The 27,296-nt window shown below is 44.7% G+C and overlaps 1 protein-coding gene across 1 annotated transcript in view; it reads left to right on the top strand.

The window, feature by feature from the left end:
* igf1ra (insulin-like growth factor 1a receptor) overlaps positions 1 to 27,296 on the top strand; it is an 80,115-nt gene that overhangs the window by 36,580 nt on the left and 16,239 nt on the right. Inside the window, exons 3-10 of the mRNA XM_056386711.1 lie at positions 19,404 to 19,704; positions 20,624 to 20,760; positions 21,446 to 21,590; positions 22,412 to 22,620; positions 22,737 to 22,863; positions 23,298 to 23,533; positions 23,640 to 23,807; positions 24,213 to 24,420. Coding sequence (XP_056242686.1) covers positions 19,404 to 19,704; positions 20,624 to 20,760; positions 21,446 to 21,590; positions 22,412 to 22,620; positions 22,737 to 22,863; positions 23,298 to 23,533; positions 23,640 to 23,807; positions 24,213 to 24,420 — 1,531 coding nt within the window. The remainder of the gene's footprint in view (positions 1 to 19,403; positions 19,705 to 20,623; positions 20,761 to 21,445; positions 21,591 to 22,411; positions 22,621 to 22,736; positions 22,864 to 23,297; positions 23,534 to 23,639; positions 23,808 to 24,212; positions 24,421 to 27,296) is intronic.

Here is a 27,296-nt window from a genome sequence, read left to right as displayed (position 1 = left end):
GCCGGCTACTGGCGATCCATCATCAGGGGTCACAACACATTTAGCCCTGTCTCACAAGTACTCATTGTCATTCAAGTGCCATGGTCAGGCACAGGGAGGAGGAGGAGAGCAGTGTTAAGTTATGTTAGTTGGCTGATTGAGAGCAGCGTGATTTCATCTCTGAAGCCTGTGATGGGGCTGCAACCTTACCGTGTCAGAAGAACGCTTTTCACCTTAACCACTTCATCCCAGGAGTCAATGAAACATCACCATATTTCTTTTATTTTACATATTATACATTATACATTTGTGTTCATTTGTTTGTGGTTGTGTATTTTTTTTGTTGTTTTTTTTTTTTTACATCTAAAGGAACAAGATGATAATACACCTCAATGCATTTTTCACTCTATCAAGCCCAATCGTGCAGCAAATTTTTGTGAAGGTGAATGTAGCCTCATCTTTGTGCTTTGTCATATTGGACTTAAGGTGCTGTCTCCTAAATGACGGCACAGTAGCTGTGCAGCAGCAGAACCTCCGCTGGGTCCAGGCTGCCACCTTTCAGTCGGGCTGCTGTCTGTCCTTCCTCTCACATCTGGATCCAATAGGAGCGGCTTCCTTCTCTGAAGGAGGGACACATATAAATAGCCAGGCAGCCGTAACCACACTATGCAGCACAGCCTGGATGTTGGTTCGTTCGTTCGCTGCTGTCCCTGTTTTGCTCTGCCAGCTCAGATATGGAGTCTGACATTGCCATCCTCCTGCACGTACCCCACCCCTGTGTCCCTCAGCTCCACCTCTGATCCTCTGATCCCTGGGCTGTGGTGCGACTGACGCACGTACACTGAATGCTCAACGCACGTCCACACAGCTCCGTGCCCATCTGTGGAAAGTTAGAGTGGAATGGGGCCAGGACTGAAACACAGGCAGGCAGAGAGGGTGGGTGGTGGGTGGGCTGAAGGTGGCCTGCGTGGGCTGAAGCCTGTGGGCTGAGGAGGGGAAATGCAATATCCTGGTTATAGCTGAACAACTGAATGTGCTGCTTTTATGAGATGCACAGTAACAGTTCCATAACTAGTACAGAGATTATATAACTAGATCATACCTTTTTTCTTTTACAGATATATATAGTTAAGTCTGGCGTCCTCATTTAGATGTATGATGTAGAAACAGGAGACATGTCATTTGTGAGGAGCAGCATGCAGGCGACTTTTCTCTTTTATCCCAAGACTGACCCTTGTCACTGTGTGTGTGTGTGTGTGTGTGTGTGTGCGCCACGGACTAAACACATGCCCCTTTTGTGTGGCACATGTGCTTGTCCTACCACAGAAGCCCAGGCCCAGCCCCACCCTCCCAAATTAAAACTCATTCCAGCAAGAGGTGGGTCTCTTTGGCTTTGCTGCGGCCCCTCAGTCCCTTCCCTCCTTCCTTCCTTGTCCCCTCGTCCGTTTGGGGCTGCAGCAGCAGGAGCGGAGAGAGGGCAGAGAGGGGAGGAGGAGAGGGATGGATGGATGGATGGATGGATGGATGGAGGGATGGATGGATGGAAAGGGGGGAGGGTGGGAGGAGGTGGCAGCCAAAGCACTTGCTTGAGTGAGTTTTAATTTGTGTGCTTACAGCAGAAGACGCTGCAGAGTGGTGTAGTGGGGGGGGTGCATTAGTGCTCATGCACTCATTCACCTCAGACTAGATACACACACACATCCTCCAAACATAAAAATACACACATGGTGACACTTATTATTGCACCCTGTGGTGTTGTCAGAATGGTTCTGGCACTGTAGTTTTTGTCTTCTCTCCTGAACCACTCACTCTGTGCACTCACTCTGATTGATCAGTTTATAAAACTCAGGCAGTCTAGAATGAGCTTCCCAGGTACACAATCTATTTGCCCTGCCTTATTTTGTCACTCCTTGAACAAAGATTGTCCGTCCTACACAAATAGCACCTTGCAAAAATGTTTGGGTACAAAAAAAAATCTCGTATTTCTGGACTACAAAGAGTTGGAGAGAAAAAAAAACAAACAAAAGTCATAGCAATGAATCTCATGTTGCTTTGAAAGCATGCCTCGAGAGTCTGCATGTGTGTGTGTGTGATGTGGTAAAACTACAGAAACATGGAGGTTGTGTTCCAGGGATGGAACTTGAGAATGTCCCCGTTCCCCTCTCGCTGGCCTCTGAGGAGGAGCCACCAGCGCTTGCTCCTGCCCCCGCTTTGCTCTGCTCCTGCCTTCCACTGCCAGACGCATAGCTTCAGTTTCCCTCCCAGGCCATGAGGGTATCAGGTTTGTTTTGGAGGGGAGGGGAGGGGAAGGGGAGGGGGAGGAGGAGGAGGAGGAGGAAGGGGACAGGGATGAGGAAGGCTGGTGTATGTTAAGAGGAGAATTAGGGGGACAAATCTTAGCGTGATTGCGGGATGGAAACGGCTAGACAGACAGAGGAGGGCGTATGAAGAGATGGAAGGGAGGGGAAAAATAGAACAAACAAGTCCCTCCTGGCCCGTTGCTGCCCCTGACCCCTCATCCATAAATTCTGTGCCAGCAGCTGGAGTTGTGAAGCGGCCATTTTATGAATGAGGGTGGGAAGGAGAGAGAGAGAGAGAGAGAGGAAGAAGGAAGAAGAGAGAGCGAGAGGAGAGGCGGGTCAGGTTGTGTGTTGTGTATGTGTGTGGGTGGGTGAGACGCGGCTCGGAGGCGCTTGTGGTAGGGTTGGTTATGTGTGTGTGTGTGTGTGTGTGTGTGTGTGTGTGACTGTTCGGGCTGAGGAGGAGCCTCGGGTAGGCCCACACACATACACTCTCGCCTCTTCACAGGCTTTGTGTGTTTGTGTTTTGTTCATGCTTCTGCTGAGACACTGTGCAGTCTGGAACAAAGGCCCAATTTGGGCTGAGCTTCCGCCTCAGGCTGCTCGCTTAGGAGCCACAGCAGATCAATCCTCACAATGAGAAGTAACAGGCACACCTCAACACTTTCATAATGTCTTCACCAGCTTTGCTGAAGAGAGACTTCTGGCTTTTGAGCTGCATTTGTTTATCTGTGAGGTGTGTTGTCGGTAAGCATCATTCTCATGCTCCCCCCGTTGTCCCGGTCACCGGCACCATGAAATCTAAGCCACTGTTGTTTTAAAGTGGAGTCCCAGGGGCCTCACCAGACAAGTACACACTAGTTTATTTGCACTGTTATTTAGTATGTATGTAGTAAATAGAGACTACAATTTTTCTCTTGGAATCAGAATACCCAGACTTCCTTTCCTCAGAGGCGAGTGTTGGTGAATACACATTTATTCACATATTTATTTCAGAGACCTTGTTTCTATGACAGTATTAATTGGGTAATTGAGACTGTTTCCTTCCAGTTTCTCACTTTGTGTTTTCAGGATGCAATAGTCAATAGAATTGAACTTATTCTTCAAAGGCTTCTTGAGAACTGTATCCAGGCAAGCACCGTTTTTTTTCTTCCACTGTCACATTCTTCTTTTTGTTGTCTTCGAGGTCACGCAGAGTGTATCCTCTGTTCTCCTGTTCTGAGGCAGTATATTACATGGATGCTGATGACATGAGGCGTTGAGCTGCCAAGACGTATTGATCCCCCGCTCCCATCGCTAGCTGACTCTTAAACCACCGACACAATGCTGGCATGGCCGTCCTTGGGTCTCTGCGGGGAGTTAGGGGCGTGCAGCTCTGTTTGATGCCTGATGGGACCAGGGGGGGTTTGAGACGGAGGGGGGTGGGGTGTAGGGGGGGTGGGGTGTCTTGTGTCAAGGGAGAGGGGTTGAATGTTCAGGCCTGCTCCACCCTTTCATTTGTATATCCCCCGGGTGCTGTAGCGCTAACCAAATAACTTACGGCTGTTGTTGAATAAGCCGACAAGACCTTTGTGAAGGCAGTGAGGTCAAGAATCAAGACAAGAATCGCCACAGATGGGCTGTGTGAGGGGATGAAAGTTTGGTTTAGCTTGTTCCTAAGTTGGCAGTCATGTTTTTGTTTGGTGGCAATTTAAAGCACGACCCCTTATTTCTGCTCTATAAGTTCTAAATGTTTAACACCTCAAAACACAAAACAGAAAGTTGTTTCTTATGTATTATAAATAAATAATTGATGGATTATATTTCTAAGAGCCAATCAGCCTAGAGGTCAACCTCTGCGTTGTCATGGTGATCCCAGCCCCCGTACTCTCACCCATACAGCATTAGGTAGCAGGTGCCATTAGTCAGTCAGTCAGTCAGTCAGTCAGTGCCGGTCGTGTAGTGCTATAGGTAATGAGAGCTGACACAGAATGACAGTGCAGACAGGAGGGCAAGCTGTCACATGTTCAGGGACACGAGGACGTCCTCTGGTGTTGTTTACTCTTCACTGTGTACATTAACTTTGCTGATCCCGCCCCCTCACCCCCCGAGGCTACAGAAAAGGAGCTGCTCAGCCTGGAGACGACTCAAAACTCTTGTTTACGTGTTGGACGTGCTCTGCGTCCAAGACACATTGGGAACACAGTGTAAGAGCTGGGTGAGCTCACTTGCTCTCAGGGCAACTCGGTGAACTCGTGTTTTTCCCCCCTCGAGGACAGGCGATGCAGTAATAACATGCTTCAGGTGTGCCTGGCGTTGCCTACATGTAGCAGGAATGTGCTCCTGCAGGCAGAATGGGGCTGGGAAGAAATGCTGGAATGTCCCTTTGATCTGGAGGGCTGTCTGCTTCTGCCAATGACTCTCTGGTGTAGTGCTGAAACTATTTGTTTATTGAGGGTTCACAAAAAGTACCAATTTTGATAATCCATTCATCATACATGTCATTGATCGAGCAAAATTGCCAAACATTCAGTAGCGTCAGCATCTCAAACATGAATGATTATTTCAAATGGAATGTATTTGGGTTTTGGACTGAAATCAAAGAAAAAGTCATTTCGAAAGGTTATGTCCCCGATTCTCAGAACCTGTGATGGACATTTTTTAATTTCTTGACTTTTTAGAGAAGATATACTGTACATTCAGAAACAGAAAAAACATTTATTTTATGGGTGTGTCATTTTCTAATAATTTCCTAAGAAGTATTTTGGAACGAACTTTGTAAATCGTTAGTGATTCTTGGGAAATAGGAATATCCTACAGCTGTTCCATGTAAAACCATGAATTATTAATGTACTATTAGAAACTTTTATATACTATTTACTATTCATACAGTATGTGTAGAATTGTATGTTTGCCCGTAGCGAGATTGAATGTTTCATTTTCAGCTGAACCCGTGTGCTCTGACTGAAAGCCTCTTGATTTTCTTACTAATTCATTAGAATCAGTTAATCAGAAGTCTACCAATTTACCTCTGTCTCTCTTTCATATAGACACCTTTCCAAAAAACAATTTGAAAAACATTGGGACATTATTTTGAAATCATGTACCTGTAAAATAAAGTCAAATCATTAACAGATTACTCTGTAATAAAAATAATAATGATTCCCAGCCTTTCCTCCTAGTACCAAATAGATGACAGAAGTCTATTACTATATGGCTGCTACCACCTCCTTGCCAGCCTTTTCACAACCCTTTGCTGTCTGAGAGCTCAGCAGAGTACAGTGAGGCCCTGCAGCAGTGGGCTAGTTAGGATAGCAGATAGCTGTTGTGGTGCAACAGACTGTATAGGACACAGACACACACACACACACACTCACACAACTCCTCTGAGAGGGGTCAGGGCAAAGTAATATTAGCTCTAATCAAACCACCACAAGACAAAGCAGTGCTTGGAAATTTGGCCATGGAAAAAGGCCTGGAGTCAGAGCCAGCTCTTTGATGACTTTCTTTTGAGTGGTAGTTAAAGGATATGGTCTCCTGTTTCCTGTGTTTGCTCCGTCTCGCCGTGTGTGTGTGTGTGTGTGTGTGTGTGTGTGTGTGTGTGTGTGTGTGTGTGTGTGTGTGTGTGTGTGTGTGTGTGTGTGTGTGTGTGTGTGCGTGCGTCCATGTGTGTGAGTGATTGATGGCTCATTGATTGAGCAGCGTGCTCCCATTCCCTCTCTCAGCCAGCTATGTGTCCCCTGGCTGTCTGTAGCCAGCCCAGCACCGGCTGTTCGAAAGTATGTGAGTGTGTGTGCACATTCATGTTTGTCTAAGTGCATTCTGGAGGAAATCACTGATCTAGCAGGTGTGAATCCCGCTCTCCTTTGGGTTCTTGTTGTGATTTCATTATTAAAAAATGAGGACTAGACAATGTGTAACTCGGAGCACAGTCAGGCGCAGGCAATGTTTAACACCATGTCACTTCCTTAAGATAATATTGTATTAGGAATATAAACGTGACAAAGGGTCCTTGTGTCATCTGTTACTAGGTGTAGTGATTTTTTTTTTTATTATTATTTTTTTTCTGAGCCATTTCCAGAGCTGCAGTGCTACCGTGGAACAGTAAATACAGCCTCGGGCCCTCCATTTGTTACAGTTCATGATGTGCAATTTGGCGGCTTTCAGACCAATAATAGTTAACAAGACATTTATGAAATAACACCCAACAAATTACTGCATCTGGGGACAGCAGGGATACAGTAGTTCTCAAGTAGATATAGAGCCGGCTCCTCCTGTGCACGCAGTGTGTGCGGTTGGTGCAGTGTCCTCTTTCCGCAGATTCCCACACATACGTGAGAGGAGCAGAGTGAGCTCTTAAGAATGGCATGAAACTGATGTAAAAGTGATCTGTTTGGGGACATCCCTCAGGCTGAATGAAACTGAGGATGAAAGAGAAGACTGAAATATTATCATAAGCAAGAGTTCAAACTGTGAGACACAAAAAAAGAGTATTGTGTACTTTGTGGTATATATGTTGTCTTTTAGAAGTGTTCTGTGTGTGCACTGCTGGTTGAATAAATGTAGATGAAAATCCTCTATGTCAATATATGCATTGCTGTACTAAATGTATCCATTTAAAAATAATATTATTATTGATTTATTCCTATTATGAGAAGCCATAGATTTTTTGAATCATGACGGGGGGGGGGCTCTTCAGACCTGTGTTGACATTCTCAGGATGTGTGTGACATGTCTGCAGTGCAGCGTGCCTTTCTCCCAGGGCTTAGGCCCCCTGTTGGTGCTCTAATACTGTTGCAGCCTGGTCCGTTGAGTCGTGTGAGGTCTGGAACGACAGGGAGACAAAGGCATATTTTTTCTAAGTGGGGTTGCTCCAAAGTGGGCCACAGTGTTGCGTGCCCCCTGTTTATGTCCCAGCTGAAGGAGAAAGTTGTCTGTGGCCCGGAGAGGAGAGAAAGAGGGAGGAGGGGGGGCGGGGTATGGCCCACTGTTTTCAAACTGTGTCTTTATGTCTCCCCTGACTGCGAGTGTGCCACTGCATTTCACAATGGAGGTCATTGTTTGTTTGGGGGAGAAAGCGTGGGTATTTTGTTTCAGTCATTTCTGGAAGTCTTATGTTTGACACGGTGGGGGCTTAGCACTTCCTGTGGTTGGTGGCTGGCTTGTTCTCTCTGCCCATTTTCTCTGCCTCTCTACTGGCATGTGTCCTCTCTGCCCTCTGTGCCATCCTTTGAATGTTCTGATTTACCATACGGTCACACCTGTAGTTTTTAATGATGCTGCTTCAACATCTTCGTAGGAGGACACACTAGATGGGAGGGAGCTTAGGAGCTGTAGTGCTCTGCCGTGACAGCCTGGGCTGAACATGGTTTAACATGTAGTCTTTGTGGAGTCCATGCAGGGTCACCGCAGATCCTTCTCCATCTGCCACAGTGCCAGCAAACCCCTCTACCCTGTCCCTGTTCCCCACTGCAGCCCCCTCGATATCCTCCTGCGGTGCTATGATGACATTTCACCTCTCCTACGTGCACTGACTCCTCCTTAATCCGACTAAAAGCTAATCTCTAATGGAGGGATGTGATCCTGGACTGAACACTGCATCTGACTGTTGCAGAGCACAGGAAGGTCAGCTGATGTGGCTGATTTAAACTCACTCTTGTCACCTTTCCTGCAGCCCTCCTCATCAGACATGTAACACCTGTCTGGCACAGGGATCGATCCCTGTGATTAAGACCTCCCCAAACAGCCACATCCCTCAGCTACATGTATGTTCTTCCTTTTCTTCCAGCACATCTTTTTTATATTAGGCAATTATTTCTCAATACGCTTGTTCCGTGGGTCTCTCTTTCTCTCTATGTGTCTTTTTCTCTTTCCCTTTGAGCATCCTTTTGTTTCATTACTGGAGACATATCACAGTGAAGCCCAGCTGGTAATTTAGTGAGCTGTCTGCTAGTGAAAATGTCAGACCTAACCTTTCACAATAACAGATTGTGAAGCATGATGCACCAAACAAAACTCCTCACTTGGCTTGTGTTAATTAAGAAAGGCTTGCTTGAGGAAAAAAAAATTGTAGCATATGTGCAGTGTGTGTGTGTGTGTGTGTGTGCGTGTGTGTCTCATTCTGCCTCATGCTAACGTAGCATGCGCTGACCCATTGGAGACCACATGGTGGACATTAATGGTAACTAAGTGTGATGTGGCAGAGGGGGGAAACTATGAAGGGTACACTCTGCAGCCCTGTGTGCATGCCACGTCCTGTGAGTGTCACACTCACAGCCTGTAGTTTCCACACCAACGGAGGGAGACAACTCACACGCACCTCCATCAAAGAATAGATAGATAGATAGATGGGTTTCATTCCTTTATAGTTCTTTCGTTCTCCTTTCGTTTTCTTGCTCCTTTCTTCCCTCTCTCTTCCCTCCTCCTGTACAAGGGTGGCCATGTGAGCTGCTGAGGTCCCTAAAAGGGGGCAAATAAAGCTGAGTGTGTGTATGTGTGTGTGTGAGAGAGAGAGAGATGGAGAGAAAGAGAGAGAGAGAGAGGGAAACGGCCTGGCTGAGTGGAGAGAAAGAGAGGAGGAGGAGGAGGAAGAACTGAACTCTCCACCCACCCTGAAAAGAGGAGGTGAAAAATGGGGATAGAACCATGATGTCACCGGTAACCAATAGGAAGTGTGGGCTGGGGACTGTTTATGGCCCGTCAGCTGTCCTGCTCCATCCACATCCGCTGCCCTCTTCTGCTGTTGGCATAGTATGGCCAGGCACAGCTTTATCCATACTCTGCCCCATCGTGGGCCTTTGGCCTCTAGCCTCTGACCTTTGACCCCCGTGCCTACCCTAAGCCCTTGTAGCCAAAACTCCTACTCCCAGTCTCACGTTCTACATATATCATATCAGGCTGTTGAGCCCAGCTCCCTGTGTTTGATTTCCCACTGAAACCGTGTCCCTAAACTAAACAAGGAAGAGATTAGATAGGGGACTACAGTTTGTTACTCCAATGATTTCCATGCTCTCTGTAACATGACTGTACTGCTTGTATTTAAGACCAGAGGTGAATGGGAGACTTGCGTCATGGTAAAATGTGATTACCACCGAAACTTAGGTTGAAACTGAGGAGCCGTGTCTGCGCTGAGCCTGTGAGTGAAACTGAACTGAAGGTGACGTAACTCCCAATTTGTTCAGAGACTTGTAAACAGTGACGTTTTTTACACTCCACTGCACAGGCTTTGTGCAACTGCCATATTTGGTGGTGTTGTTACCCAATTACCAATGAGGACAAGCTATTATGAGTTCACTGTTTACTGCACTGTAATGGCTTTTTAGTGTAATTGGTGCCTTTGCGTTTAAATGGTAACCCACACCGGCTGTTTGATTGTCACCTTCAACCACTTGGAATACAGGAGACATTTAAGGTAATGTAGCCCCTAATTTTGGTATTCAGGCATACTCTTTTATGTGAAAGGATCAAGGGAAAACTAGTACATCGTTAAACACTGCCAAACATTTCCCATCACTGTTACTCTTTGGCCTTATCAGTGTACAAACACGCCACAAAGTCATCAGTAAGTGCCTTTATTCCTCTGTGTTGTTCAGCTGTCCATAAAGTACCTGCAAGCTGCAAGCTTTTAACTCCCAGAGCAGATAGGAAATTGGCAAAACAAGCATGAGGTTTGTGTATTTACAGGTAAACCCCTGACAGGCCTCTTTCATGTGAAATGAAGCTTTGTATACAACAGATACTGAATCAATACAGTTGCATTTAACTGTGATACCATCTGGAACTATGCTATCTTATCAGACCATTACACTTGAAAAGGCTAGCCTAAAGTCTCAGTGCAGACTCTCCGGTTGGAGAGAATCAGTGTCCTGTTGTAACAGATGTTAACTCTGGGCACAACTGTCCCTGCTGAACCCGCAGCTTGTCCTTTTTTTTTTTTTTTTAAAAGAACGAGTGCTGCCTCACAAAAAGGATCCTGTGTGTATCCTCAAGAAACTCACTGTGAAAATGAAATGAAATGGAGGAAAAAGGAAACCCTAAATCCAGATGTCATATTTGAAGTGGTTAATAGGACTGTACAGAACGTCAGGCTCCACTGAGGTGGCAGACGCTGAGGCATATAGCCCAAAGAGAAGAGGGAGATGCACTGGAGAAACGGGCTGAGCAACAGCATTTCGCCGCAGTCTGTGTGCAAGTGCCAGCAAGCAGCCACTGTCATCTGAAAGACAAGGAAACTGCAGTCAGACATACAGAGAGAGACTGCAATGTTCACAAAGCTATGTGTATGATGTCCGACTTGGTTACATGGTCCTAAATATGATCCCTGATGTACACATACAAACAAACATCAATCCTAACATACACATATAAAACATAACCAAACTGAAACGTAATTTCAGGATTTACAGTCCACTGACTATCAGCCGCGTAATCGACTAATAGCCCTCTCAGTGTTTGCAGAGCACTCCATTTTAACCTGGTAGGAATGTTCGCAATGAACACAAACTTATCCCCGTCAGCTTTTTAGCTCAAGGCAAATGTTGCTATGCTTAACCAGGATTAGGGCCTCCTTGAAGTCAATGTGAAATGAAGATGTGTCATTTTGAATCCAGACATCGTGCCAGCAGGGAGAATGTATGCCGGACAGCGTGCCAGGACGAAGTCTGGGCACCGTGTGCCGCAAAGCTGCAGATGGTCATCTACCGAAATAGACCTTGGCATCAGAGCCACTACTATTCTGATGCCCTGGTGATGATAGGCTGAACCAAGTTTGGGTACAGAGTAACAATGTTACACAAAAGTACTGCATATGTTTGCCTGCAACATTTCACAGGTACTGTAATTTTAAAAAAAAGAAGAAAAAAACAAAGGTGTTTATAATTGAAATGCTGTAGAGTCGGTTTGAATGTGTAGAGAATCAACATTAGTCTGAATGGCTGGAGGTTCTCTCTGGGTTACTGCATATCTAGGGACAGGTGGGTACAAAGCCATGTGTTAGACTGAGCCTGCAAACATCCAGCACCTGAGCCAAATCATTTTATGTGTACACTTTGTTATGTTTCTCTGTTTCTCTGCAGGTCGTATAATAAAGCCAGTGTGTCATGGATACCATTTACACTTTATACAAGTAACCGACCATTAGTCTGATCTATCAGATCTATCTTCATGGGTGTCTCCTCTTCATTCACTAGAGGGATTACAGTGAAGTGTAGAGGAAGAGATGTGAAGGCTTGATGCTCTCAATAACCCCAACCAGTCACCCAGCCAGCAAAACAGCCAGGCCAGGGAACGCGACTTGCCAGCCAGCACAGCACAGCACAGCACAGCACTGCCAGGAAACACACTGTATTTAATGAAGCAGATCTGGGAAGTCAGGTATTTTTAGAAGCCACTTTTAGTGAGAGGAAACACCTCAGAATGTGTGTGAAAAAAAAAAAAAAACATTGCCAGAGTTCTCCCCGAAGTTGCTTTTCCCATACTAATGCCTGTTTTAGCATCTAGCTTAGCTGTGCAGCTTGTCACTTTTGGTGCCTGGCAATGACATGATAGTTTCGGTCAATGCCATTATTGAGCTTAATCAGAGAGGTGAAAACAAACAAAACCATTAAACTACAATTATTTTGAATTGCCCCCGCTGAATAGCTTGAATGTCACGCAGATTTTTTTCCTTGTTCAAACGACCCAAATCAGCAACAACCACTATGAGAGAATCCTCAGAATAAACTGGAGAGTTGTCTGATTTAATGAGGAAGACTGCCGCAGAGGCCTGCCTTCATGCTACAAATATGACTCCAGGGGTGCTTCTGTCCAGAGCTGTAGTACGACTCTGGGACTTCTGGCTTACTAGAAATCAGGCCTAGAGGGTTTCAGAAGTTCAGCTTGGGTCCAGGCTCAGTTATGGGGTTTGACCTCACTGGTCAGTTCTGAATTCTTTGTGAAGTAGCTCTTTATTACAGTGACATGAACGTGTTTATTTGCAATCTGTTATCAATGGTTATGTCCACTTCCTGTCTATGTTTGATTATTCTCTGTCAGTTGTTTAATCAAATAAACGACCAATCCCTTCAGCTTGTATGAATTTCCTCTGGCTAGAATTACGACATTATAATTATTTAAATGTGATATGATATCATGATACCTCAGTCGCGTGGTTAATATTGGTGTGTCCCTACCTATCATATTAAGGTGTCTAAGAACCAGAATATGGGCTTACTATGGCTATTACTGAACACTTACTTGTAAAGAATTACATCAAAGCGTATCAGAATATTCTTTGCCAATATATTCAGCATTTTGTTTGTAAAATATCAGTTAAAATGTATCTTCTTACTCACTTTTTCCACTGTTTAACATGTCTTTAATAGCTTTCAGACCATCCTCTACCTCTTCTGTGATAAAAGCACAAAGTGTTTTCACATGTGATGGTGATGCATACCTGTGTCCTGTTAGAGTGCAATCAACAACAAAGCAACAACAACAACAACAGCAGCAGCAGCTGCAGAATGGGACGAGGCCTGAGGGTAGAAGGAAGGGGTGTGTGTGTGTGTGTGTGTGTGTGTGTGTGTGTGTGTGTGTGTGTGTGTGTGTGTGTGTGTGTGTGTGTGTCTGTGTCTGTGTCTGTGTCTGTGTCTGTGTGTGTGTGTGTGTGTGTGTGTGTGTGTGTGTTGTTGTGACTGAACGCGAGTGAGGGGAAATGCCACGCATGCCTGAACACACAGACCAGCACATAGTTGTGTGAAAAACACATTGCTGGTCTTTAGTGGGCATGGGAGTGGAAGAGACCCAGAAACACTGGGACGGGGAGGAATGGGCTCACACACACCTTTGTGCACAGGACTGAACAGAGATTTAGCCAAGCTCTCCTGAGCCAGCTGTCTGCATGAGAAAATCACATCATGACGCTGTGCAGTGTTCCCCCTCCGAAAAAAAACCCCTCTGATCAGCAGAACGGTCGATCTTGCCGAACACGCACAGCTAGACACACTCTGTCTACAAAGGTGAAAAACACCACTTTAGATTAGATCAGTCCATCCTGGGACTTGAGACTGTAGCTGTAAGACAGCACTGGAATCTCTGATGCGGTTTGCCTTTGGCTCTGAGTGGAGGAAGCATCCTCTCTCTGGCCGTCTGGGCTGATGTGGTTTAAACAAGTGTCTGGAGTGATCCACTGGGGGCTCCCAGGGAGGATCGGGTTGCCGGATGAGGATGTGGCCTGATGGAGCTCAGGGAGCTGGGGGGGTCGGCCTGCGAACCAGGCTGCAGCAGCCCATGATAGGGCTGCCGTCTCCTACTGTACTCCTGTTCAGCTACCTTACTGTCTGTTACCGCTCTCAGCTCTGGTAACCTGAGCTCACTGGCTCTGACTCTGCACAGAGTGGGAGGCTTTGCATCCCCACAGTGCAGTGGATTATTGTAGTGTGCAGCAGAGTGAATACGTCGGTAAATAGAAGTGATGTAGAAATTTAATCATGTCCTAATGGAGCTATGGCCCTGTTTATATTGTGCAGCAAAAAACACGGTGTGATTGACACTTAATGTGCAGCTACTATAATAAACTAATAAAACTTCAAAATCATACAGTCACAACAAAGTAGATGGTGGTAATGTTCTTCTTTTGCTCTTCAAACTTTAACTTTAAACTATATCTATACTTGCTTTTCTCAGTCAGATAAAATGCATTACTTCCTGCAGAATACTAAAAAAAGATCATCCTAGCTGCCTCATAACCCGGTCATGTTTTGTTATTTAGCTGGTGTTCCAGTTAAGGGTCAGCAGTATTTACAGGAATAATATTACTGAGGCTTGTTGTTGAGTAAGCTACGTCTGTTCAGGTTTTTCCTTAACTTATGGTTCCTCCGAATCTGTGGAAAAGCCATGCTTAATCACTATGGTTACAACCCCCCCCCCCCCCCCCCCTCCCTACGCCTGCTCAAGAGAGGACTTGTTTACCATCTCTGCTCCAGACTCAATAACATGTCAGTCATCGGAATTAGAACCTCCCCTGCCTGCCTGCTATTGGCCCAGCAGATAGCTCCCAGTTTAACCCCCACCCTCCTCTTCCCTGACACCCTCCTCCCTGCTGTCCCTCCCCCCCTGAGCCCCACTGTGAATAATGAATGATTTCCCAACTGTCTGTCACGCTTCCTGCCTATCTTCAATGACACAGGGAAAACATAGTGCGCTTTGATATGTTATGAAGAATGAAATGTTTCATCTTTCATTGGATCATTTTTTATGCTTCACTATGGCTGACAACCATGATTGGTTTGGGAAAAGGATATCAGTTTACAAAATTTCTTATATTTCCACACCATACTTCACCTTCAGAGGTGGCAGTGGCCTGCTGGCAGTAAACGTGTCACCAGCCTCCCGGTGTAAACAGTGTAGTAGTCTACTTACACAGCGTGCTCTCGAGCAAACGGGGCATGACTCGCATTCAGATGAGAAGCATTGCTGCATTGCAATGCTTCCTCTCATGCACTGGCATTTTTATTCAGTAATGTCATTAATTTGTTTGAGAACCCAAAATGTGAGAACTCATCCTTCCACCACACACACACACACACACACACACACACACACACACACACACACACACTTCTCCAAGTAGACAGTGTTGAAATCTAGTCATCTTGTTATCAGATAAAAGCTGTTTTTTTTTTTTTTTTGTCGATACAGACTGTGGTGAAATGGGAGAGGTAAGGCATGGTTGAAGGACTACGGGTCACGTAGCCCTGAAACCCCCCCCCCTTTGCATTCTGCGCTTTAAGAAGGGGAAGGCAAGGCCAGCCTGACAGAGGAATAAATTTGATGCTTGCCACCTCTTTTGCTCAGCTGCAACTCACATCACCTTTTTTCTTTTTGCTACTTAACATTGTTGCATATAATTGTCGTCATTTTCCAGACATATATATTCCTGTTTTCTTATCTCACATACTTCTCCATGATCATGTCTGTAGCTAAAATAGCCTCCTCCTCTCAGGTTTCCGTAGCAATTCGTGAAGTTGTTATTGTGTTGTTGCAGCGGAACAAGGGATTAACATTCTCCCCCTTGAATCCTCTGCGGCCTGGAACATTCTGCAGATTCTTCACATAGTCCAGCGACTGGAGGATACCTTTGGAACAAAAAACAAACAGTGTCTCTCAGCCTGTTAGTGATGCCTCCTCCTCCCCCTATGTAACGGTGGTTGTAGGGATGCACCGGCTGCTCAGAAGGAAGACTCCTCAGCGCTGACTGTTGTCTCGTTTACTATTGATGAAATGGACCTGGCCACTCCTCGTGTCGCAGTGCTCTGGTGAACAGCAGGGGCAGGCCGGTGGTTGGCTATGGTGTCTGACCTGACTGTGTTTGCTCAGGGAAAGAGCAGGAGGGAGGGGGGTTGTGTAACTACTGTATGAGAGGAACATGATCATAAACCTCCCTACCCCCACTCTGAGCAGTTTGACTTATTTGACTCTGCAGACTCAGGTTATTGTCAAAGTTTTTGTTACCTCAGATTGCAATGTAGTCCCTCAATAATTGCTTAGTATAATACAGTATGGACCTAAATAGGGTCAAATATCAATCTGCTGATGCTTCTCATTTATTCCTGTTCATATCAAATACCCACTCAGGGGACTACAAGGATGGTGACGACTTATCTTAAGAGGAGCCCCTTGTTAGGTAGTCCCTTTCCTTTGAAGTAGTGGAAACCCACAATGCCCTGCATAGCTATCTGCAGAGAGCAGCAGCGTGGAAATAGGGCTGCATTAGGAGCATCTATAAATAGAGGATTGTATCCTTGATACCACCGGTTGTTTGGTCACACAGTGAAACCGGGTCGACTTATATGGATTTAAGGCAGCAACTCCCCCTCCCTTACGCTTTCTTCTGGCGGAAGGTATGCATGTTTGGAATTTCTCTTCATTGAGGAATCTGTTAAAATGATGCGGAAGGAAGGGACCTCCTCCAATAAGGCTCATTAGAGTTTGCCTTGGCTGCCCCCTTTTGGTAGGATTCCAAGAAAATGAAGCCTGGCTGATGTCTTTCTCGCTCGCTCTCTCTCTTTTTTCTTTTTTTTCTCTTCTCACTCTGCAAATGTGCAACACTGCTCTTCCTGCTTTAAACACGTTAATGTCAGCATCATATTTCCAATCAAATCACAGCTGTTATGTGAGGACCTGTGTGTGTGTGTGTGTGTTGGCATTTGATGATGTAGTTTTAAAAAAAGATCTTTGCCGTTTGTTTTGGACCAGACCCAGGATAGTTAGATACAGTATTCATGAAGTACCGCAGAGCCAGTCAAGTCCTGGTGTGGCAGAATATATACATAGTGTGAAGCTATACTTAGCGCAGGAAAGGCCATACAGCTAAATACCCTACTTACGTACCGTCATGAAAATACTCGTTCCCGTAGTAAACTGCAGTGTAACTTCAAGGTGTCTTACAGGAAGACAATTATTGGAAATTCCTGAGGTGCTGCAGTGTATTGAACAAAAATATTGTATTGGGTCCGCTGAGTGAGATATTTTATTTTATTTTTTTTGGGAGGAAATAGCCAGAGATGTTTTGTTTTTTCTTTTGTCATAGAATTCTGAAGGAATTTTCCCAACAGACTATTTCACCTCTTCTGTACTGTTGGATGTGACTGAATGTGAGAAAGAATGACAAGTATTTGAGAAACTGTCAGGAGTGAGACTGAAGTTGGCACTGTGATGTGTGTGTGTGTGTGTGTGTGCGTGTTTGCTCTGCAGCATTTCTGTAGTGCACAGTCACACGCTTAACCTACACAGATGTTTTGTAAAGCAACATGAAATATTCATTAAGAGATTAGCTCAGCAGCCGGCTTCATTTTCTTGACTGATTCACAAAGCGAACCACCGATGCGCCGACACCCGCTTTTAATTTAAAAGCAAATAAACAAGCGGAGCTCCTTTCCTCTTTCTCTCTGGCACACGCAAATATTCACATACCAACATGCATGTGCGCACGTCACATGCGCGCATGCACACTCATTCTTCATCATGTGTATTCTTCTCTCTCTCTTCTAAGTGAGTGTGTGTGTGTGTGTGTGTGTGTGTGTGTGTGTGTGTGTATGTGTGTGCGTGTGTGTGTGATGCAGTTGGCTCAAATAATGACACTGATGACAGGAAAGTAATGACTGTAGTGTCACAGACTTGCAAATTATATTATCACACATGAAAGTGGTGAAATGTGTGTTTTAATGTACGTTTGTCGGGGGGTTTGTATGATCATGTGTGTGTGTGTGTGTGTGTGTGTGTGTGTGTGTGTGTGTGTGTGTTTGCGCACATTTCCTTCCAGCTCTGGCTTTGCACCAGGAGGCGGTTGCTAAGGAACCAGGAGTGCTGTGCCTCTTATTTCAGTTCAGTTCAGCTTTATTGCCCCTGTGGGGAAATTTGTCTTGCAGCAATAACAAAGAGCATAACAATAAATAGTAAACACTTAAGTCCCCAATATACAAACAACACAAGGTCGTTGGGGCAGGGCTTTGCTGCATCCACACTTTCTAATATGCAGAAAAGACACTTTATATTCTTTCTTTTTTTTTTCACAAATGATGACTGATTTATTATGTTACACATTTCCCCTGAAGAAACATGAACTCTTGACTCAGTCTTTCCCAGAGCAGCTCTTTATCTAGACAGAGACTCCTCAAACAGGGAACAATCATTAGCAGAAAACAGCTTGTTACCAGGCCTTTCACAATCATTCATCCAGGTCCACACGCTCTCCAGGTGCCGTTTCTGTGGAGTGGACTGGTCTGAAACTAGGACACTTTTGCCTGCAGTGTCTCAAGATTAGTTAGCAGTGGGAATCATCTGCTTTCTTCCCTTTACATCTGCTTTTCCTGAAATGCCCCTCTAAGAATAGGCTACAGACGTCTCCCGTTAGCCATTTTCATGTTGCACTGTAAAGTCAAGTGTAAAGCTGATGAGTTGGTAAAAATTTCCTTTACGAGTACTTCCTGGTAACTTTGGTCTTATCTGCGTCAAAGTTTGGATTTGGGAAGATGTAATTATCTAGAGATAAATGCTGATACAATCATGGTCGTACCGTCAGGAAGCACAATTAGTCAAATGTCTGTCTCAAGCAATGGGACAATGCCATGTGTTATTGATAACACATTGTTTTGCGTTTTGGTTTCTCAGTGATCCTCAATAAAGAATGAGGAGCTTCAATTATTCATGTTGCTCAAGCTTAATTTGAAACACCCCACATAATAATTTTCTGACAAATTTTCTCACAGCCTTGAAGGATATTCAGCTGTTTGTTCTTGGAAGATGTAGTGACAGTGGCAATGAAACCATTTGCGCAGAGTATTAATCAAATTAGAGAATATTACTGAAGATTTACTGGTAACATGTGATTGTAATAAATATTGGTGATAATATCGGTGTGACAACATGATTACATCATACCTGTCTCTGTCTCTTGTGCTGTAATCAAAATGTATATTTACTTGCATCACTTCATTAGGCACGTGTAACATTCAATACAGTCCAATGCAACAGATCAACCATAAATCCTACCTTTACAAAGATAATAATGTTCAGTGTTTGAGTGGCACTGTCAGAGCGGTGGTAATCTAACTGCATGTTTATTAATGAGCTCGTAGTTTACGGTCGAATTAACCTGGACTTCATTATGCTGGAGATGTTTCTGATGTTTTGCCCACCATATTTACAAACATGAAGGGAGGAAGAATATTAGAAACACACTTCAGTATAATTCAGTCCAGTGCAACACCATCTCCAACCACAACCTCAGTAATAAACAGAGATGAATAAGCATCTTTCAGCAAGTTATAACAAAAGATGAACATTAGAAGCTTTGTATAGGAAGAATATGTGGCAGAGCTATTGCAGCGGATTGCATTAGATTGTGTACATGTGTGCTCAGGGAGTGTTTATACACATACTGTGTTTAACACAACTTCATAATTCTTGCCTGCTTTTCATCACGTAACATGTTCTGAAGCTACTCTACGCTTATAGACATTTAAATCACCATCTGTGCTACATCAGCTTTGGTTTTGTAACTTTTTGACCTTTATTGACCTTGATTTTGTTGTAACAGTGTCCAGCAGTGCAGGCTGTTTACACCCACCCAAAACTGACCTCTCCCCCATCTTTCTCTGTCTCCTTCAGTATGCCCAGAACACTGCAAGCTTGCCTGTACAGACAAGGGGGAGTGTTGCCACAGCCAGTGCCTGGGCAGCTGCACTGAACCCAACAACGACATGGCCTGCTCCGCCTGCCTCCACTATTTCCATGAGGACCGCTGTGTTCCAGACTGTCCCCCGGGCACTTACAAGTTTGAGGGCTGGCGCTGCATCAACATGGACCTGTGTTCTCAAGTGCACCTGCCCGGTGACACTCGCTTTGTCATCCACGGGGGAGAATGTATGCCCGACTGCCCCTCTGGCTTCACACGCAATGAGACTAATCGGTAAAGATGTACCCTTCACTTCTAGTTGAGGTCTGATGTGGAAATGCCATGCCAGGTGACACACTGAATGTACAAAATATTAGAAAGCGCTCCTTAAAATGAATCATTTTACATTAGGTCTGTAAAATTTCTGAAGGCTGAAGTATTCTTTAATTTTCTGTATTTTAATTTGTAAGGGATCATAACCTGATCTTCGTCACAGAGGGAGCAAAAGGTCTTAGTATTATTTATTTCCTGGCTAATCTTTCTGTAAATACATGTGTGGTTTCTCTCACTAAAGCAGCTTGTGTTCACTGTGTACTTGTGCATAATGAATTCATTTGCATAAAGTATCCTTTAGCTGAACTTCACCTGACCCGGCCCTTCACACGTTCCTTTCTTAAAGTAGGTCTGGAAGCTGGAAGTGCTACAGGTTAAGAGCGTGTTGGACTATTAATGATTCACGTTTATAACAGAAGGAGTGAACTGGTAGATTTTACTGATTAACACTCAAAGGTTTTAAGAAGAGGCCTTAACCGTTTTCTTTGGTTTACAACTCTGTATGCAGCCTTCCTCCCTGTTTTGTCTCATCAATTCCCAAACTTTCCATGCAGTCTGTCTGCTGCTGTAGATTTTTTGGCTATACCGCTGCTGTTTTGTCTCTGAGGTCAATACAGTGAGTCGCTCTCTCACAAAACAGAGTTCAGATGAGGGCCCATAAAAGATTATACTCTCCGTGTGAGAGGTGACCTTGTATCACGCAGTGAATTTATTTGCCTGAATCCTTTGGAATGCTTGGGAGACTGGGGAGTGGACAGATGATTTCAGGGTGAGGTAGAAAAGTTCGCATGAGATTTTAGTCATTCTCTGACTGTTCTTAACATTTTTCCATGTCTCTTTCTCCTTGCTCACGCCTTCCCTCTGCTTCTGCTGCATACAGTATGTTATGCAGTGCCTGCAATGGCCTGTGTGACAAGGTGTGCACATCCCTTGTCATCGACTCTGTGGACGCTGCTCAGTCCCTGAAGGACTGCACTGTCATCGAGGGCAATCTGGACATCAACATTCGCCGTGGAAGTGAGTGCATCTATGCAGAAGCACAGTACTTTTAACAGCGCATGCACAGAAAATTTTGCAGTATAAATTAGCTGAGCAGATGACACTACTCCAAGATCATCAACATGCGTCAGCCACAACTAAGCAGATAAAACACACCAGTGGTTCTCTGCTTTGAAACTGGTTTGCACTATCCAGCAGAAGATTTAACTCGGCTACAGTCTGCTGTACAGCACGCTATAATAAGTCTGTGCAGACGCAGTATAGTCACTTTACTACACTGTGTTGCATTCAGCTGCCCTGCAAATATTATGACTACTGAGGCAGATAAAGTACGAGAGCCTGGCGGTCTAAGCTGCTGGGATGCACAGGAGGGCCACAAAATCAACATTACATCTGCTCCCTGCACTCTAAAGCAATTATCACATTATACTATAATGCTGTTTATTTGCTCAGTTGACAGGGTGGCTCACAAGCTAATCTCCACATATGATAAAAGCTTATTGGGATATTTGCATTGAGAGCTAGTCCGGTCGTCCTAGCAGTAGCAGTAGAGGTCCTTGTGGGTTTTTAAACGTGGCTTTCATGTGCTGTTTTTCTCATATGCTGTAATGTATTTCTGTGTGGTTGGCTGTGTGTGTGTGTGTTTGTGTGTGTCTGTGTCTGTGTGTGTGCATGTTTGTGTGTGTTTATCTCCTGTCCCCAGATAACATAGCGTCTGAGCTGGAGAGCTTCATGGGATTGATCCAGACAGTGACGGGCTATGTGAAGATTCGACACTCCCACGCACTTGGCTCGCTGTCCTTCCTCAAGAGCCTGCGTTACATCAATGGGCAGGAACTCATCGACAAGTATGGCTTGTCTGCGCTGTTTGTCTGCAGCTTTTTTTTATTTTTTATTTTATTTTGCTTGCCTTTGAATGCGTGCGGTGACTGAGGGAATGAGAGGACATGAGCAAACCTCAGCCTAGCAGGGAAGCTGCCACCAACATATCATTGCAGTTACATACTGTACATGTCAGAGTGACTTCTTGTTGAATGAGCGTCTGCCCTTGATGGTGGATGTTCACATTAACATTAATTGAAATATCTAAATATAATTTACTAGATTTTGTGTCAAGCAACACTGTTTTCAGTTATTGCAATACTATTTAAAAATGATTAATAAAGTCATGCTGACATGCCAGATAAGTGAGTGTGCCCACTAATCTGCATGGAAAGTCTCAGGTCCATCATCTTAGACATGAGGGAAAGTTTTTTGGTAATGACCAAAGGGGTCATGGGAAAGCCTGTTGCTCTTCTTGTTGTCGTTTCTCCCAGGGTAAAGTTTCACTCAGAGGAATGCTGTTGAGGATGGCAGACATTCCCCTCGCTCTGGAGGTGTTCTGCTGCGTTACTTGGCCAGCAAGAGCTCAGAGTGCTAGCAAGACAGTGTTTCTGTTTCATTTCCTCCTCTGTTGAAACCCAGTCTCATTGTCAGACAGGCGCATAAACCTTTGCTCATTGATATCAGTGTCTGTTAGTGCTTAATGCTGCCACCAGGTGGCAAAAAAAACTCCTTTTAACCACATTTCTGACAACTTCAGCTTGAAACATGAAACATGTTCACGAAAACAATAAAGGAAAATATGTATGATGGTTGTAACCTACTCTTTATCTCCTTCCATTATCAGCATGTATTCGTTCTCCGCCATCAACAACCAGCACTTGCAGTACCTGTGGGACTGGAGTCAGCACAACCTGACTATTCGGGCTGGACGTCTCTTCTTTCGTCTGAACCCCAAACTCTGCATGTCTGAGATCCGCACGATGTGGGATAAGACGGGAATAACTGTGAAGCCAGAGCAGGGTGATTTCCGTAACAACGGTGAAAGAGCCAGCTGTAAGTATACTCATTGATTGAATTGATTGACCAATATTTGTGTTGTGACATTAAAAGAGCTACCATGAAATGTATATACTGTATGTCTCATTGAGGGTCCCCTTCTGTCAAAACAGGTGAAAGCCATACCTTGACATTTAAGTATAACGACACATTAAGCCATATGATCAACCTGACATGGGAGCGCTACAGGCCGCCAGACTACGGAGACCTTATCAGCTTCATAGTCTACTACAAGGAGTCGTGAGTATCTCTGAAGACAAACAACTCATTATCCTCTGTAACACTCTGTCATATGATAAAATTAACTCAACATTGAAAACAATTAGGACATGTCACTCTGAGCCACTTTGATTTCAGATGGTCTATAGAAGAATGTGTCCAGCCAAATATCTTCTTATTGTTTGAGATCAGATTTTCTTATTGAGGTGAAAGAAAAATGTTTGGCCATTGAAAAACTGTATGGTGTGCTTTGGAAAATGGTCAGCAGTAATGGGATACGCACCATTTGTAAACAGGCTTTTTTGACTGTTGATAGATGAATCTTCAAACGTGTCCTAAAATGTTTTTTACTTTCATACTAACAAAACCTTATGATATAAGTGGATGTAATTTTTTTTCTTTCTGCAAATGTTGGTCGTTTTGTAAATATTGGCCATGTTTTGTGTCTTTACCAGCCCTTTCCAGAACATCACAGAGTTTGACGGCCAGGATGGCTGTGGGTCAAACAGCTGGCACATGGTGGATGTGGATTTTCCTCAGGATAAAACCGATGACCCAAAAGTCAGTCTGCAGCACCTCAAGCCGTGGACCCAATATGCTATTTTTGTGAAGGCCATCACCCTGCAGGTGGAGGACAAACACATAAGTGGCGCAAAGAGTGATATTATCTACATTCGCACACGCCCGTCACGTAAGTCTGACCATCAGTCTGTTTACACCAGTGCTGTGGCTGTTTACCAAGTGAACACATTGGCAATATTTTAATATAATATAACATGACTTTGACATCATTGCAGTGCCGTCTGTGCCTAAAGACGCCCGCGCTTTTGCCAACTCCTCGACTAAGCTGGTGGTGAAGTGGTCACCTCCGGTCTTTCCCAACGGCAAGCTGACCTACTACCTGGTCCGCTGGCAGCAGCAGCCTGAGGACAGGGAGCTCTACCAACATAACTACTGCTCCAAAGGTCTGCATTACAGAAGGCGTCTCTTTTTATTGTCCGAGCGTTCCCACTGCCTCCTTGTCATCTAAAGGAACAGTTCAACATTTTGGGAAATATGCTTATTTACTTTCTTAATGAGAGTTAGTTGAGAAGATTAATACTGCTCTGGTGTCTGTATGTAAAATATGAAGCTGTTAGTCTGTTTTGCTGTTTTCTTGTGCTAACCTTAGCTAACGACTTGCTGGCTGTAGCTTCGTACTTACAATCAGGCATTGATCTTACTCTTGACAAGAAAGCAAATGAAGGTATTACCCAAAATGGTTACATTACCCCTGTGATACAGAAACAAATAACTCTGAGCAGGAAATGCAGGCTCTGATTATGCAGAAAGCTGTCCATCACTAACACTTTTGGTTTCCCTTGAAACAGAGCTGAAGATCCCAGTCCGGATCCCAGCGACGGGGCTCACAGACCAGGAAGAGAACACCAAGCCCACCAAGTCAGACCTGGCAGGGGCAGAGAAGGGCCCGTGCTGCGCTTGCCAGAAGACGCCCGAGGAGAAGGATCGGGAGAAGGATGATCGCGTCTTTTTAAAGATTTTCGAGAACTTCCTTCACAATGCCATCTTCCTGCCGAGGTATAGTAAGCCGCAGATGGCGATGCAATATCAGCCTCACAGTGATCTCCCTAAACTGTTTACAGCTCCTGCTCTGTGCCTCAAAGGCCATCAAAGAGCTGAACTTGTTTGCCAAAATGAGGAATGAGGTGGCTCCTCTGTGAAGCTTGACAGGACCCGAGCATGGGGCCGTCGGTGGACCGGACGGGGGCTGAGCCGGCCCGCTGGGCTCGGCCCTTTTGTTGGGCGGTGCAGATGAGGAGACATGCTGAGTAGGATCCAAAGCCTTCTTAGCGCTCTTGCGGCTTTCTGTTGCTGTGGCAACGATGGCACGGGGGATGTTAGGACCTAGCAGGCAGCAATTTAGGCAACACAAACAAACCCAGGAGAGAGATGTGATTAAGGAGTCTGAAGGGCCTAGTTTGGCTGCACACTCGTAGCTGTTTAGGCTTTTGTTCCCCGCAATAGGGACTGACATTTGTGTTGTGTTATCATTTAACTTGCTCGTGGCTCTGCATGTTTAACTGTTTCAAAGACTACAGCTCCTTTCCCCTCCCACACTCCTTTGTCCCTGTCACACACAATCTTTGTTTGTGAACTGCTGCCATAACGTATCACCATAAAAAAAAAAAAACGGATACCTTCGATACACTTGTTGCTTCTCGCCAAGAGACCCCAGCAGGTATCTTATAAATCCATATTTTTAAATGATGCCTGTATGCCTCCAAAGTTCATTCATTCAAACAACGTTACGGCGCCCCTCTTTCTTCTTTCACATTGCTCTCGTGGAATTGGATCAATATGTCTTTGGAGGGAGAATAATAAAACATAGCTTTCTGTTGTAATTGAACTCATATCTGCCCCTCTCCTCCCCCTCCTCCTCCTCCTTGCTCTCTGGCTGTGTTGATTTGTTATAGTATAGCTGTCTAGGAAACAGGCGGGTGGCAGGTCCCAGGCCTGCAGCGAATGGCTCAGCCTGTGTATGCACAGACTCTCCACTGTAACAGAGCCAGCATTATTACAAACCACTCCAGGGAAAGGCCTCGAAAATCGGGGAGGTTTTTTCAAAAGTTCAGGGTTTAGACCAGGGGTGAGGGGAAAGAGAGCGAGTGAAAACAGAAACAGAAAGAAGAGGAAATGTTTTCCATTCTGTCCCTCTCCACTCGGCACTCCACTCTCCTCCTCCCCTCGCACACTCTCTTTGTCTGAGACTCGTTTCCTTTTTCTTTTTTCTTTTTTTTTTTTTTTTTTTTTTTCTGGAACAAGACAGCTGCCAGGAAATGTACAGTGAATCCATCTGGAATTTAAATGAATGAGGGAAGAGCCCCATCAGTGCGAGAATACAAACAGAAAGTACGGAAGGCAGACTCATTTACTGGAGCAGAGGAGAGTGGCTGCTTAAAGGGGATGGCTGCCAGTATCTGTTAAGGAGACCTTGTGGTACGACCCAAAAACCTGTTATCAGCTGACTGGGAAATTTATTTGCTGTAATCCCCTGCTGTTGAAACTCATGATGAACACATACAGTTACCTCTTCTTCTGTCAGATCCAGAGATCTTTCAGTATATTCTGTTGTGGGCCTGCTGTGTGTCACTGCAGTTAAGGTCAGGCACTAATAATGTGCCCCACTGGCCACAGACTGGATGTGTAGACACGGCTTTCCTTTCTGGATTCCATTGCGTAAAGGTAGATCTTTTTTTAGCGGGTGAGGTCAGGACACCAACTGTAGTAACTCACTAGTTATAAGGTCATGCTTCAGTCAGCTGAGGAGCGTTCTCACAGTGTTAGGACTGCCCTGCTTAACCCTAACGCTCTTATGACATGTACAAAATTTAGATCCTCAACTTTTCTTTCATCTGGCCTCTCAGCGAGGTCTATCAGTGTCTCTCCCTCTGTCCCGTCGCTTCAATACAGGATAGTTCATGGTTTACGAGTCAGTGTGAATGCATCTGTGTCTCTACTTTCCCGTCAGTTTTCATATGTTTTTGATATATTGTCAGAAGTAACTGTTTTTGAGTGCTGGACTTTGGATTGTACCGCACCAGTTGTGACTGCCAGAGAGGAATGTTAACATGTCGGTGCTACTCTTCTTTCCCACGGATCCGTCTGTGTCTGTACACTCCTCCTGTTGGTGTGTGTCTGCTCAGACACAAAAGATGCTTGACTTCAGCTTTGCTTAGTTAGGTCTTTTAGTTTAGCATTTTATTACTCCTGCTAGTGCTGAAAGGAGTAGTTGAGTGACAGAAAAGTAATCAGCGTCAGTGTAGGACTCTTTTTACAAGCAAAAATGACAAACATTCTCCTTTTTGAGCTTCTCAGTTGTGAGGATTTGCAACTTTTATTTGTCCGGTGTGATAGTAAATTGAATATCTTTGGGTTTTTGGACCAAACTTAACCCAAACAATGAATCAAGCAATTCAGGACTAAATCGGCAGATTAATCAATAATGAAAATAATAATTCGTTTCAGCCCTAATTTCCTGTATACAGTATGAATCCTGCGCTTTATTTTTCTTTTTCCTGAGCTGAGCGATGTACGCTGTAATAAAAAACATCGTACTGTTCCTAACAATTCCTAAAGATTTATCACTCCACACACCGCTCATCACCTGTTGTCAATGCAGCTTTCATTTTCCAACTCAGAGCCACGACTCTTGTCTTTGTCCGTCCGTCTCACCTGACTTACCCAACAGCTTTCACGGGTAACTGTTAAAGGTGTATCTGGGCAAGGTGCCTCTGCTGCTGCTACAGTCACAGCTGTTACCTCAGTAATGATGACGTCCAGCTTCAGGCGGCTCCGCAGCTTATCATCCGCATTATGACAACATGTGTCCATTCGCCACAGTGTGGTCATTATGACTGAACATGTTGATGTCAGGAAGCTAAAAGCCATATTTC

Source organism: Seriola aureovittata, chromosome 10 (genome assembly GCF_021018895.1).
Source record: "Seriola aureovittata isolate HTS-2021-v1 ecotype China chromosome 10, ASM2101889v1, whole genome shotgun sequence".
In the NCBI taxonomy this organism is placed as follows: Eukaryota; Metazoa; Chordata; class Actinopteri; order Carangiformes; family Carangidae; genus Seriola; species Seriola aureovittata.
The sequence above is the reverse complement of the archived record's forward strand: the minus strand, read 5'-3'. Positions and strand labels throughout refer to the sequence as shown.